We start from the raw sequence: 14,020 nt of genomic DNA, 5'->3' as shown, positions 1-14,020 counted from the left end.
GATTTTAGTGCGGAAACAGAACAAAGAAAGGAAAAAGTCCAGTGAATGTTTAAGTTTCATCTGAGATATCCGTCTCCTGTTGTCCAAAACCATTTTAGGTTGGTTTGTGATTGTGGGTGGATGTTACAGGAATAAGTGTGTGGATTTAAAGTTGTGTGTCTGTGTTGGGCCTGTGATGAACTGGCAATAAGCTGGGAGGGTTTCCTGAAAGCCTTTATATTTTATTCCTGACCCACAATTCTACGGTTTTATTGCTTCCACCATTTTTCTTGATTCTCATTTTCAGACGCAGGTGCCATCTTTGTTTCCTCATAACCACGATTCACGTTCTCTGAAAATGTTTAAAACTCTTATGACTTGGTCAAATACCATTTTGACTACTGCTGTATATTATTTAGTTTATCATGAAATCTACAACTTTATGTGGATAGCTTTAGAAATGTACTTGAATTTTTCCTACTTTTACTCTTCCTGCAAAGCTTTTTTAAAATTTGGGCTGCCTGCTTATTTGAAGCTAATTATTGGCTGCTGTAACAGCAGCCAGGAAATGCAACAATCAGCTCCAGATGACGAAGCAAGATGTTGGCAATTAAAAACAAAAAAGATGTGGTTTAGTCATAACAAGGATGATTGTTTATACATTATCTCTAACATACAAATATTCTAAATCACATTTGACTTTGATTTACGTGAAAAGTTTCCAGTGAGAAATATTGCAACAAGTTTTATTTCTCCTGTAACTGTATCAACGCTTAAGAGTATCATTTAAATTTGATTTTCTTGTCATTTCTTTGTGTCCAAGGACTACATCTTCCATCTCAACCCACAGTTTGGAGAACTGAGTAACATTGTTTGTGTTCGGGATAATGGCTGTCATTATGGCAAATTAGTGCTCTACCCAAACTCACATGGTTCTCCAAAACCACCCCACGTTGCTTCGTCTCTATCCTGCTATCTGCTCTGAGTGCCTCGTTACAATCAATTAGACTGATTACAAGCACAATCATCCCCACTTCAAAGGAGACCCCTAGGAGAGGGTGAGACTAACGTAGCCGGATATCAGGAAAACCGAATAGTTTATCATGCGGTGTGGCCTTTCATCCACACGTGAACTCCGGTTGATGTAACTATAAACGAATAATAACAAAAACTCCGACCAAAGTGGAGATTTGAGAAATCTCCTCTTTCGGGTTTGCGTGTGGACTTTCGGAACCGGAGATATGCGCATTATGTCTGCGACAGATGGTGCAGCGCGGCGCTGACGTCACATGTGCGACAATTGTTTTTGTTTGCCCATTCATTCGGAGGGAAAATGACTGCGTTTAGGGAAGTACTAATTGTAACGCTGGTTCAGGCAATTTTTGCTTGCTTGTTTTTACAAGCACAACTGCTCCAACAGATGGAATTACAAAGGAGAAAAAGCGTTTGGCGTTCAGCTCTTTTACAGCAACTATCCCTACCGATACGGAGGCACAATACCGCCATTCAGCGTCGCCGTCGCCGGTTTTGGATCAGACCTGGACGCACTGCTGGCTGGTGGGAAAACTTTGAGAAGGAAATTGTTCTCCCACAGGAATGGCGTGAGAACTTCAGAATGTCACGGTCGTCATTACTGTCGCTCTCGGAGTTACTCCTTCCTTACATTCAAGGGAAGAGTACTGTAATGCGATCTCCAGTCTGTGTGGTCAAAAAAGTTGCATGCACGCTATATTATTTGGCTGACGAGGGAAGACTGCGTAAAACGGCCAATGCATTTGGCTTATCAAGACAAGTAGTCTCAAACATAATTAGAGAGGTGTGTAAGGCTATAACTGTGTACTTGGGACCATCTTACATAAAAATGCCAACAACAGAGACTGCTGTGCGTGCACTTGTTGAGGGATTTGAGCAGGCTTATGGTCTCCCTCAGTGCCTTGGAGCTGTGGATGGGACTCATGTGGAGATAAAGCAGCCATCAGCTAATTCTACAGAGTACCTAAATAGGAAGGGGAGGTTTTCTCTTAACATACAAGCCACCTGTGATTACAAGTACAGCTTTATTGATGTAGTTGTGAAATGGCCAGGGAGTGTGCATGATGCCAGAGTTTTTGCTAACTCCACAATAAACACAAATCTGAAAAACATGAAGATTCCCCCCTGTCCAAGACAAATTGTGGAGAACGAAGACGCTATACCCATTTACATACTGGGTGACCCTGCATACCCACTTCTACCTTACCTGATGAAAGAATATGCTAACGGAGGAAGCAATGTTCAGGAGCAGTACTTTGGACTTTCGTTGTGCCGAGCTAGAATGGTGATTGAATGTGCATTTGGAAGACTAAAAGCCCGATTTGGAGCCCTGAGGAGAGCCATGGACATCAATATGAACGATCTTCCATTTGTTATATATGCATGTTTTGTGTTGCACAATTTTTGTGAGGCATCAAAAGACACTGTGGATGAAAACAGAATAACTGAAGCTATTCAACATGACAGGAACAATCAACCGGACACACAGCCAGTGGTCAGAGGAGACAGCTTGGCAGCAGAAGGAAAGCGGGTCAGGAGAGTCCTCACTCAGTGTCTGGATCCATAAACACAAAAACCTGTGAACTATTTAGCAGACTGCGTTGTTTTTTCATAAAAAAACGTTATAGTTAGCACCATGTATGTTAGAGAATTTTTAAATTGTTTTGTGCAATGTTATTGCATTTCATTCTATTAATGCATGAAAAGCTACCACCCAGGATTTAGATACATTATATAATAGTTTGTAGCTCATTAGACAGACTTTTAAGTGAAATGATTTTACTTTTCTCTCTTAAAATTGGACCTGTAGTGTATTAAATAGTGCTGCCAATACTTTCTGATGAACATGACTGTATTTGTAACTGATAAATGTCATATTCACAAAAATTCACATAAAGAAACTTGCTTTTAAAATGTTTGTCAATTTATTCAAACGAACACACTTAACATGTTCTTATTTTGTGTTTCATTTATGAACAGATCAGATTATAACAGATCTACAACAGATAAAGCTTTTTAAACATGGGAGAAAAGCAGCACAGTTACTGTACACTTTTAAATCAGTGATGCCCAAGTCCATAACTTGGGAGCTACCACAGGTACATTTCAGCTGCATTTTCTTCAACAAACCAGTATGAAATAGCTGATTTCAATCATCAGTATGTATTTGATAGTGGTGTTTTGGAGAAATACATCTAAGTAGCAGTAGCTCCCAAGGACTGGACTAGATCACCACTCTTATAAAGATTCACGTAACAAAAATGTAAATAGTTAAAGTATTGTGCAATTGCTACATTTTAAGCTTTTCACAGTATGTATAAAAAGATAGCAAACAGAAAAAAAACACTGTCAGAGTAAATAACACTGTGATTAACAACCTGACATGTGTGCAACCTTGTGCAAAAGTGGAACTTGTATATACTTAACTGTACCAGACTTGTTTCGATGTATAAAACAGTACTCTACTGGTCATTAAAAAGGGCCTGACTGAATGAAAATTGGTCAGTGGCTTCAGCAGGTGTGTGGAACACAGCTTCAGTGTTCATAGTGTTTCCTGGTCTTGTGTTTTGACGTGTTCTGTCAGAAGTGGAGTTGTTTGGGTATGGGTAATTTGCTGAGTTTTGGTGGACAGAATGGTGGGCCATTGTGTGCGAATACATCGGACCTCTTGGCTCATATGGCATGTAGTGTGGTGGTTGTGCAGGTGCATGAATGACCTGTTTCAGAAGAGAAAACCCATCAACAATCGATGTGGTAAGTCTTTCCAGTGTATTGGACATTTTTGAATAGTTTTCGGATGCTTTTTGTTCTGATGTCTCAATGATTTCCACCAGTCTCTTTTTCACACGCTGGTCTTCCTCAAGAGCATTCAGCCACTGGGTCTCAGCAGGCAGCTTTCTCCTCAGACGGTCGTGTCTGTGTCCTTTTAGTTTTGCCTTCAAAAGAGAAATGAAAATCATCACAATTAAACATAAAAAAGTAAACCTGGATCATGTTGATGTTGTACTTTTCACATCACTTCTACATAACAATATGTAATAACAGCGTATCCAATGTTTGCTATATGTCTTAAAGTGTATTTTGTACCCACCACCCCATCAAACTAATGAATATGTAGGCCTAACATAATATGAGATGAGTAAGAGCATGATGGTGTCATTTCTTTTTTGCAATAATAATAAAAATAAATCAGCAACCCGTACACAGTAAAATATAAAAAACATCACATTCCAGCCTCCACTACACACCTCAACTCTTGCATAATTTTTAACACACATATTGCCTTAACTGTATTTTTAATAGCAACACAATTCAACAAACCTGTTCCGTGAATTATAGTACATCCAACAGATGAACATTTACAGCAAAAGTACTTTTATTTATGAGGAATGGACAGAAAAATATACGTACATCAAGCAGGTCTCTCCTCTCCTTTGAAGTAGGACCCACACTGCTTTCATTATCAGACCCTGTGTCTGCTACATCCATGGTAGTGGAGGAAGAAGATGTGGATGGTGAGGGTAGGGTCCGAGAATGATCCAGGTCAGCTGTTTCAATACCGGAGGATATGGTAGTACTAGCTGGAGAGCCACCCCAGATTTGTTCGCACAGTTCGAAGTACAGAAGAACCACTCGACCGTGTCCACTCCTGCGTCCTGTATCAACAGCATGGCGATATTTACCTCGGACTGCTTTCATTTTTGTTGTTAAATTCCCGCGCGTGATGTCGGCATGTGAATGGGGAAACTCGTCGGAGGACTCCGTTGGGTAATGCTCTAAAAAAAGCGCTAAAATATCAACATACTTGTTCTGACAGGATTCCCAGTCGACATTTTCCTGAGTTTTATTAACTTTGTACTCCAACACGGTATTTAATAGTAGTTCAACCTCGCGGTCTGTCCACACAAACGAACCTCCAGGCGCCATGATTCAATACTAACAGGAAGTTGTGGTTGCTTTGAAGGGTTGTGATTTGCTGATATACGTTTCACCTTTGCACTACACTGCCTCCTATGGGTTGGGCATATTCTTTACAACGCTCTGTGGTGAACATCACCGGGTTCATGTAGACGATCATTTTCTCTATCCGAACATGTATGTACGGCGATATTTTTTTGCGCGGATATTCGTTTTTTCAAACACCAGGCTACGTGTGTACAGGGCCTAACTGTCTCTCCACTGCCCTGCCCTGTTGTTCATCTCAGAGTCGGAGGCCCTAAATGTATTAGGAGTCTAACTTTTGAGGTGCTGAAATCTGTTAGTGGTTTGCAAAACAGCACCACGTAGGAAAGAAAACAATGTTTTCACGCTAAGATTAAAGGATAAATGACGAGTAATGAGCTGGAGACAATTGGTGCCCTGGGTCCTCTTTAAAGTTAAAGGTTGACTCCTCGTGGGTCAGACGACAGGTCTCACAATAAATGGAGGGACGCACAGAGAGGGAGCGAGACGCCAAGTCTAGACGGTGTGTTTAGGGACCCTCCCCGACTGCTTTGTTCTGCGCCATGTCTACAGGTAATTACTTCAACAAGCTACCGTGAACCCTGTCAAGTCTGTGACAAGTGACGGGTGAAATGGATGAAAAGTAAATGAAGCAAAAGTAGGAATCGATCGGTGATTGGTCTTTGCGCATGTTTGTCTTTATGATGTCGAGCATGGTTGTGTTGCGAGTCAGAAAGATCAGGAGCTACTGGCAAAAGTATCGGTGTAAAGTCCGAAACAGGATGTTTGGTTACATGGTTGGTGAGTCCCACAAAAAAAGACATTTACAAACTCAATGAAACATTTAATAATTCACTGGAATGGGTGCTGAACCAAAACAGAAAATATGGACAAATATAAAATGTGTTCCTTGTGTAACATGTGTGTGAACATGTAACTAAAGTCATTGAGCACAGAGGGAGGTTTGTTATGAGGTCTTACTGCTACAACTTCAGCGTGCTTTCATCAAAATTGACTTTTACATCTGGCAGCGATGAAGGTTTTATCTGAACATATTTGGTGCCGTGTCGGCACGAGACTGTTCCATATACGAGGTTGAGTATAATTCATTTGTTATGTCTGAACTTAGTCGTTGTGGACATTCTGCTGCCAGCACATATTGATCACATTCCTTATAATCTTCGATATCAACCCATAAATCTGTGAAATCATGTAAGGTCCAGCAGTATCAAATAACCAGCTTTGTTTTAATAGCTTATAAAGTTTTTAGAGTTTAACCAAGTAAAAACATCAGACGTGATTCAAAGGGATTTCAACATTAGCGTGATAAAACTTTCAGAGGCCAGCGAGTTTAACTTAGTGATTCTCATCTTAAATGGATAACTCAGATCTTTTGAAGAGTGGTTCTGTAGAAAAGTTGCGAACAATTAAAATCTGACTTGTAGTTACTTTGAGCGATCTCAGCTTCGGGAGTTAGAGCCATTTGTATGTTTGCTAAGATTGCTTTGCACCTTTGCCTTCAGTGGTGGGCAGTAACAATCAGAATTTAAAGCAGGACCAGGGCAGTGAACTGTATATCAGTCATGAATAAAATCATACAACTTGTAATTCTGATCAGTGATGGAAAAATATAATTAAATTTAAAACTGAAAGTATTTTATGTGCTGACTCCAACTTCTGTTTATTCTTAGTAGAGCATGCACCCCTTTTCTGTAGCTGCTGTTTTTCTGTCTTTCGTCCCTTTTCTTGTGTCATGGTTGTAACTCTTGACGTCGTATCACAGCTACTGCAGCTCCATTTCAAAAAGAGGTTTACAGTGTTTGACCCTGCGGTTGAAGCAGAGGTCACTGAAAACGACGCCGCGACCACTTCCCACTCTTTCGGGTCAGAGCAAAGATCACTCCGGGTTTCGTGTCCTGTGCGCCGTCCGTCACAGCTCTGCCACTGATCCGGCAGTAACCGGAGTCTTCGGCTTGTTAAACAGCAGTGAGTCTGAGCCTGGAGCCTTCGAGGCACACAAACACACAAACTGGGGTTTTAATCAGAGAAGATAATCTTGAGGCATTTTGGTTACAGCCAGGTCACATGTTTGTTTTGATCTCATCATAGATTACTATTTCAACCAGCTTGCAGGGTTATTTTTTCCCAAACAGCTTGGCTTTCAAGATAAACTGTTAAAACCACACATATATTATTTATAAACTACTCGTAGAACCAGCTGATCATGTTAAACATTAAACTTTGTGGCCAACTAACCAGCGAGTCAGTAAGCAACTTCCCATCCGCCGACCTTTAAAATAGTTACGACAGACTTTGATGTTCCCTTTTCCTCGTTTGTTTTAATGGCTGATTTGCTTATTAAGTGCTTTGTTCTTTATGACTCTATAAAAAATGTAAAAACTAGACACCAGTGGCTATACTACGCATACGTGACTTGAACCTGAAATGGTCCAACGGGAAGACACTTTTCTAAAAAACTGAAACTCAGAAAAGGCGTGTATTTTTATTTTGCAATTGTGCTTTTTTTAATCAGGCGGCACGGTGGCTCAGCTGGTAGAGCTGCTGCCTCTCAGCGAGCAGGTCACCCCAGTTCAAATCCTGGCCGGGGGCCATTCTGGGTGGAGTTTGCATGTTCTCTCCGTGCATGAGTGACTTTTCTCCGGGTACTCCGGTTTCCTCCCACAGACCAAAAACATGCATGTTAGACTGATTGGTAACTCTAAATTGTTCCTAGGTGTGAGTGAGAGAGTGAATGGTTGTTTTTCTCGTTTGTCTTGATGTGAAGGACTGGAGACCTGTCCAGGGTGTCCCCCACGTCTCGCACAGTGACCCATATTTGTATATGGGCACCAGTGACCCCATTACCCAAAAAGGAAGAAGTGGGTAAATGATGATGGACGGATTTTTCTAATCACACAAAAAAAGAAAAAAATTAGTAAAAGTAAAATGAGTATTCCTTGTAGTGAAGCAGCCACATCACGTGCTAAAGTTTTAAATTTGTCGTGTGATTTGTTAGTGCTCAAAATATGTATTAAAGATCAGTCTCAGCTACTACCACACCAAATTTGAGCTTTATGTCTGTAAAATATACTGTGTCATAACCATTTTTGTGTTTGCTAAGGTTGATTAGCTGTGGTGTGGTGGAAAATGATAGGCTGTGGAAGTACATCTAGTGATTATTTTCAGTTATATGAAAACTTTTCCACTGTTTCTCCTTCCAAAGTGAAAATATAAAGATGGATATGGATGTACATTAATCTGTAAGGTGAATGCAGATGAACATCGTCTCTAAACTAAGAAACAAATCAATACAAATGTACGTTTATAGGACAATACAAATAAAACAGATTAGACTGTTATATAGAGGAAACTTTTTTTGCTTCTTTCCACAGTCACTGTCATTAAAACACATGCAATAATAAAATCTGTCTTGCGTCAGTTCTTGTAACCCAAAGCCTGCGTGTAGCTCCGTCCTAATGGCTGGAAAAGCTGCAGCTTTTCCCATCATAAAAAGTTATTAGCTTTTATACGACAAAAGTTTCTTTTGAGAAGATTTGTTGCGGTTGAAGTTGTTTGTTGTTCGGAAGGTGGATTTCCCCCAATCTCTGAAACATTTCCCAGAACGTTGTGCACATTCACACGATCACATGCAGCGCACACACACAGGCGGACACAAAGAAAAGCATGGCCTCATGCTCCTCCATCTGCACTTTGAAACAATTATAGCGTTTCATTGCCTCTCCACGATTACAAACGTTCTTGTGATTTACACGGTGGTCAATAAATCCTACCTGTCAAAATAGAGTGTCACAGGGAATCTACATGTGACGATCATTTGGCTACCAGCCAGTTATTCACTCTGTGAGAGGGTTAAGAGTTTGACATTGAAACTGCAGTCATGAGGTTGATGACACACACTGACTCACACACCGAGTCGAAAGATAATCCAACTGTTTGATCTTCATGATTAATGTCTGAAAGCAGTTTTTTTTATTTAAATTTACTAAATCTGCTATTAGAATCATGGGTAAAGTCATGAATCAGAATACAGATATTCACATACTGGTAGCTCAGTGGTCAGTGCTGTGGTCTTATAAGCCTAAGGCTGCAGGTTTGAGCCCAGGTTGAGTCAGGGCAACGGTTTTATCTGTCATGCTCACTCGCTGGGGCAACCTCTGCAGAAAGAAACAGCTGATAGAAAAACAACCAACTTGGACATTTAGATATCTCACAAAGTGATTCAGCTGATTAACAATGTAAAGATTATTTCAGTGACTAGGATGTGAGCAAAAATAAAAAATCTGTCATAACGATGCACACCACTTTATGTCTTATTCTTTAATTAAAGCTTAAATCTGCCAGGTTTAAGTTGCAGTTTTAATCCGAGACAGTTTTATCCTGAAAAGTGTAATTCAAATAAATTCAATTCAGTTTATTTATATATATAAGAGAAGTCATCTCAGGCACTGAACAGAAACATTCATATACAAAATACAGTAATGAGTTAACATAAACATTCATATATAAAAATAATAATTTAACACTATTTATCTGAGGAGCAGACTGCTTTGAGTTTAACTCCATCACAGAACTCTCATCTTGAACAAGCATGAAGGCGACAGTGGAAAAGAAAAACTCCCTCATGAGGAAGAAACCTTTAGCAGAACCAGGCTCAGGACAAGCGGTCATCTGCTTCGACCGGCTGGGTTTGAGAGGAACAGATACACAATGGCAGGTCAAAAATCACGTGATGATAGAAATAGTATCAAATGAAAACTATTAAATTTTAGAAATTCATTTAAGGAAATGAGGTAAATTTGTCCTCTAGTAGTCTAAGCTTAAGGCAGCATAACAAGCCAACCCTAACTATAGGATTTATCAAAAAGGAACGTCTTAATCCCAGTCTTAAAACTGGACAATGTGTCAATGGACAGAAACTGGAAGTTGGTTCCACACGAGAGGAGCCTGATAACTGAAAGATCTTCCTCCCATTCTGCTCTTGGAAACTCTAGGAATCATGAGTAAGCCTGGTTTGAGAGTAAAGTGCTCTGTTGGGAAAATATGAAACAACAAGATCTCTAATATGAGATGGAGCTAGGTTGTTGAGGATTTTGTAGTTTAGAAGTAAGATTTTGAATTCAATTCTGGACTTGACAGGGAGCTAATGGGGGGAAGCTAAAACTGGAGAGATATGATCTCTCCTACTAACTCCAGTTAAGACTCTGGCAGCAGCATTTTGGATTAACTGAAAACATTTTAAAGAAGTATTCGGACACCCAGATAACAAACCATTACTGAAAAGTGTAGGTGTGTAAGCATCCTGATGCATGCTTAATAATCCAGGTAGAAAAATCTAAAAAAGTTAAGTCTGGTCCTCTGGACATTCAAAGTCAGTCTTACATCGGGGAAACTAAACAGCCACTGGCCATAAGGATGGTCCAGCACAGAAGATCAACATCATCAGGCCAGGACTCTGCAGTCTACACTCATCTCCAGGCCAGCGGTCACTCTTTCAGGGATGAAGATGTTCACATCCTGGATAGAGAGGAACAATGGTTTGAGAGAGGAGTAAAGGAGGCCATCTTTGTGAAAAGAAACCATCCATCATTAAACAGGGGTGGAGGCCTCCGGGTTCAACTGTCCCCCTCTTACAATGCTGTGATTGCTAGTATCACTCAGCCCCCTGTGAATAGTAAACAGCCATCAGTGTGCTAATGATCCATTGTTAGGCTGATGGTCCTTCTTGACCATGTGAGCAGCTGGTTTTGGTTGTCAGCCGCAAACTGATCGATCCACTCTGAGAAGGTGCTATTTATAAGACTGAGCTGAATACAGCACCTCAGACTGAGGAAGTCTTTTGGATGAAAGACAAAACGTTTCTACAATTATTATTATTATTTTTTTTTTGAATGTCCAGAGGACCAGACTTAACCTTTTTAGGTGTGTAAGCCTTTTTAGTCAAACTCAAAAATAACATTTTGCACAACTATGTGAAATTATTTGAAGTTTGTAGCATTTGTAGAATGCATTGGGTCTGCTAAAACCCTCAAGTTTAACATCTGTAAAACTCACTACAGTAAATCCTTTTTTCCCCTAAATTTGATTAGCTGTGACATCCATCTTGAGTCATGTTGACTCAGAAAATTAATCATTTACAGATCTACATCCAAAAATTACTTTCTAAGAATTTGGTTGAAATACTGTTTTCTTGAAATCTAACAAAGTTAAGTCAGCTAAAAAAAAAAAGTTGAAATGTTTCGTCTTTTTTCCAAAAGACTTTGTCAGTCTGAGGAGCTGCAGTAAACTCAGTCTTATAAATAGCTCCTTCTCATAGTGGATCAACCAGATGGCTGGTGACATCCAAAATAAGCTGTTCACATGATAAAGGAGGACCATCAGCTTAACAACCGATCATTAGTGCCCTGAAGGCCGCTTGCTATTCACAGAGAGCTGAATGATACTAGCAATAACAGCATTGTAAGAGGGGGACAGTTGAACACGGAGGCCTCCGCCCCTGTTTAATGATGGACAATTTCTCTTCACAAAGATGGATTCCTTCACTTTTCTCTCCAGAAGACCTGACTTAAATTTGTTAGGATTATTGAGAATGCATCAGGATGTTTTCTTGAAATATTTTGTTGATAGACAGAGAGAGGGTCCAACAGCTAATGTCAAAGATTTCTTCAAAGGTTTTGTGCAAACTTAAGCGCTCAAAACACCAAAGTCCATCCTCAATAATCCAGGCATAAAATCCAACAATGTTCAGTCAGGTTATCTAGACAGTTTCTTTTTATTTGCTGAGACGTTTCGCCCTCCATCCAGAAGGCTTCATCAGTCTGAGGAAACACTGCACCTAGGTGTTTTGAACCAGTTTGACATGCTGTTGACAAGGGAGAGCACCGGAGGAGAGGGCATGCCCCAGAGACCATCTTAGCACCAACATAACTGTTTTTTTCCAATTTGGAGTAGGCTGTTAGGGGAATATCCGTTTTGTTTAGAGCTTCCTCAGACTGATGAAGCCTTCTGGATGTAGTGTGAAACGTCTCAGCAGCACAAAAAAGAAACTGTCCAGATGACCTGACTGAACATTGTTGGATTAAGGGCTCAAATAATATGTTGTACTTTGTATGTTTTTGCTAAACTTATCAGCTTTAAAAGCCATTTTGAATCAGGTTGACTTGAAAAACTAAACACTTGATGATGTACACCCAATAATTGCTTTCTGACAATTTCTTTAAAATATGTTCAGTGGTTTGAGAAGAATTTTACTAACAGACAGACAACCAAACACACAGAAACACCACAGAGAAATGAAAGCTATTATGTTATTGCCCAACATTTGCTTTTTGTGGCAGATGATAAAAATTGTGCATTGAGCATAAATCTACATATCTGAGTGGTAACCTTAGTCCATGTGGCTGGAAAGAATATGAAAAAACTGTTTAGTTTGACTTAAATCAACACTTAACACTTGGTGACGGTGCCTTATGGTAGAATTTGTGCACACATATTTGATCTTTATGCATGAGTGTACAGGAGTAGTTCAGAGTTTATTAAAAGCAGAAAACAGTAAAAAAATATCAGTTACAGTTTACAATTACCAAATGAGTAATTGTCTTTAAGAAAACAGGTTTTCTGTCGCTGAGAAAAACAGAATTTTTTACATTCTTTCTGACTCAAAAGTAAGATTTGTTTTCGTTAAAATGCACGCCTACACATACTTGTGTCGGCAGGCCTGTGTGTAAATGTTTTAACTCTATTCAGCCCTTATAATGACCTGGACTCAACTGCTACTTTTCTCAAGCACTCGTCCCCTGCAGGCTAGCAGCCATCAGCTGACTATCCTGTAACATAGGACTGAGTCTAACAACAGATTACCTCTTCTTGTCATTAGCAAAGCGGGCATCAATCTTTCACGTTACAGGATGCTTCATTCTCCGGCTTCTGAATAGATCTGTCTACTGTGTTAACAGCTAATTGGCTCTGGCGCCAACGTAGCTTTCAAAGGTAGTCATTTAGCTGCATTACAGGCGGAGGTTCTGAGGGCTTCCCATACCTTACAGAAAGGAGAGGCGGGGTGGGTGACACCACTCAGGTAATTTGGATCAAAGTCAAAACAATGTGATTAGCTCTAAGTGTGGATGTGTCAGTTGTTTACAACATGTCCCACTGGTCCGACGAGTTACTCTGCCTTTTTGCATATAGATAAAGAGAAAGCATGGCAGAGCTATTATTTTGTATGTCAGGATTAATGTTTTATAGCGTACAGTATAATTACATTTTAAATTAGTTTGAGGTTCATATTTATGTAAAAGTTTCACAGAAAGTACATCTTGAAAAAAAGGAAAGTAGGACTTTTAGCAGGGAAATACATTTCACTACAACCTGTAATTTGCTTAGCAAATGTTTGTTAATTTAGAAATATTTTGCCAAACTGGTTGGACAAAAGGTCAAAGAGATTTAAAAAAAATCATATTTTTCTTCCCTTTTCAGAGGTCACCACAGCGAGTCATCCTCCTCATCTTACTCTGTCCTCACTCCATCTCTATGTCCTTTCTAAATGCATCCATATATCTCCTCTTTGCCTTTTTCTTAGCAGTTCTGTTTTAACTTCCTTCTACCAATAACACTGTCCCTCTACTGCACATGTCCAAACTATCTCGGTGTGCATGCACAGTGAGCATGCATCAGGATATCTCAGTGTGGCCTCTCTAACTTTATTTCCCAGTCTGTCAACCTGTACTGTACTTCTGTACCCCACATCGTCTGAGTCCTACTCTCCCACTTTAGTCTCCTGAAAAACTCAGTATACTTCTTCTGTTTTGCCTTTGCTCTCTCCCTCTTTGCCCCATGTTGTATTTCCTTATAATCCCATTTGTTCTCTTCAGTCATCCCTGTGTCATTTCTTCTTTGCCAAACTCTCCCTTTGGATAAGTCCTTCAAACAACATGTTTTCTTATATTTTTGACTTCTTCTTTACCACAACAGTCATTCTACACACAACCATCTGATGCTGTCTGGCCACGCTCTCCCCTGCCACGACCTTACAGTCCCCAATCTTCCCCAG

The 14,020-nt window shown here is 39.9% G+C and overlaps 1 protein-coding gene across 1 annotated transcript; it reads right to left on the bottom strand.

Annotated features, from left to right (window-relative positions):
• Positions 1-3,395: 3,395 nt before the first annotated feature.
• LOC119419939 lies at positions 3,396-5,155 on the bottom strand. The gene is made up of 2 exons (XM_037687309.1): positions 4,423-5,155; positions 3,396-3,947 (listed from the first exon to the last, which is right to left on the bottom strand). Exons 1-2 carry the CDS (start codon positions 4,936-4,938, stop codon positions 3,474-3,476), a joined length of 990 nt encoding a protein of 329 aa, XP_037543237.1. The 5' UTR covers positions 4,939-5,155; the 3' UTR covers positions 3,396-3,473.
• Positions 5,156-14,020: the final 8,865 nt, after the last annotated feature.

Source organism: Nematolebias whitei, chromosome 14 (genome assembly GCF_014905685.2).
Source record: "Nematolebias whitei isolate Nwh7 chromosome 14, NemWhi1, whole genome shotgun sequence".
NCBI classification, from domain to species: domain Eukaryota; kingdom Metazoa; phylum Chordata; class Actinopteri; order Cyprinodontiformes; family Rivulidae; genus Nematolebias; species Nematolebias whitei.
This window is presented reverse-complemented; position numbering and strand designations above follow the sequence as displayed.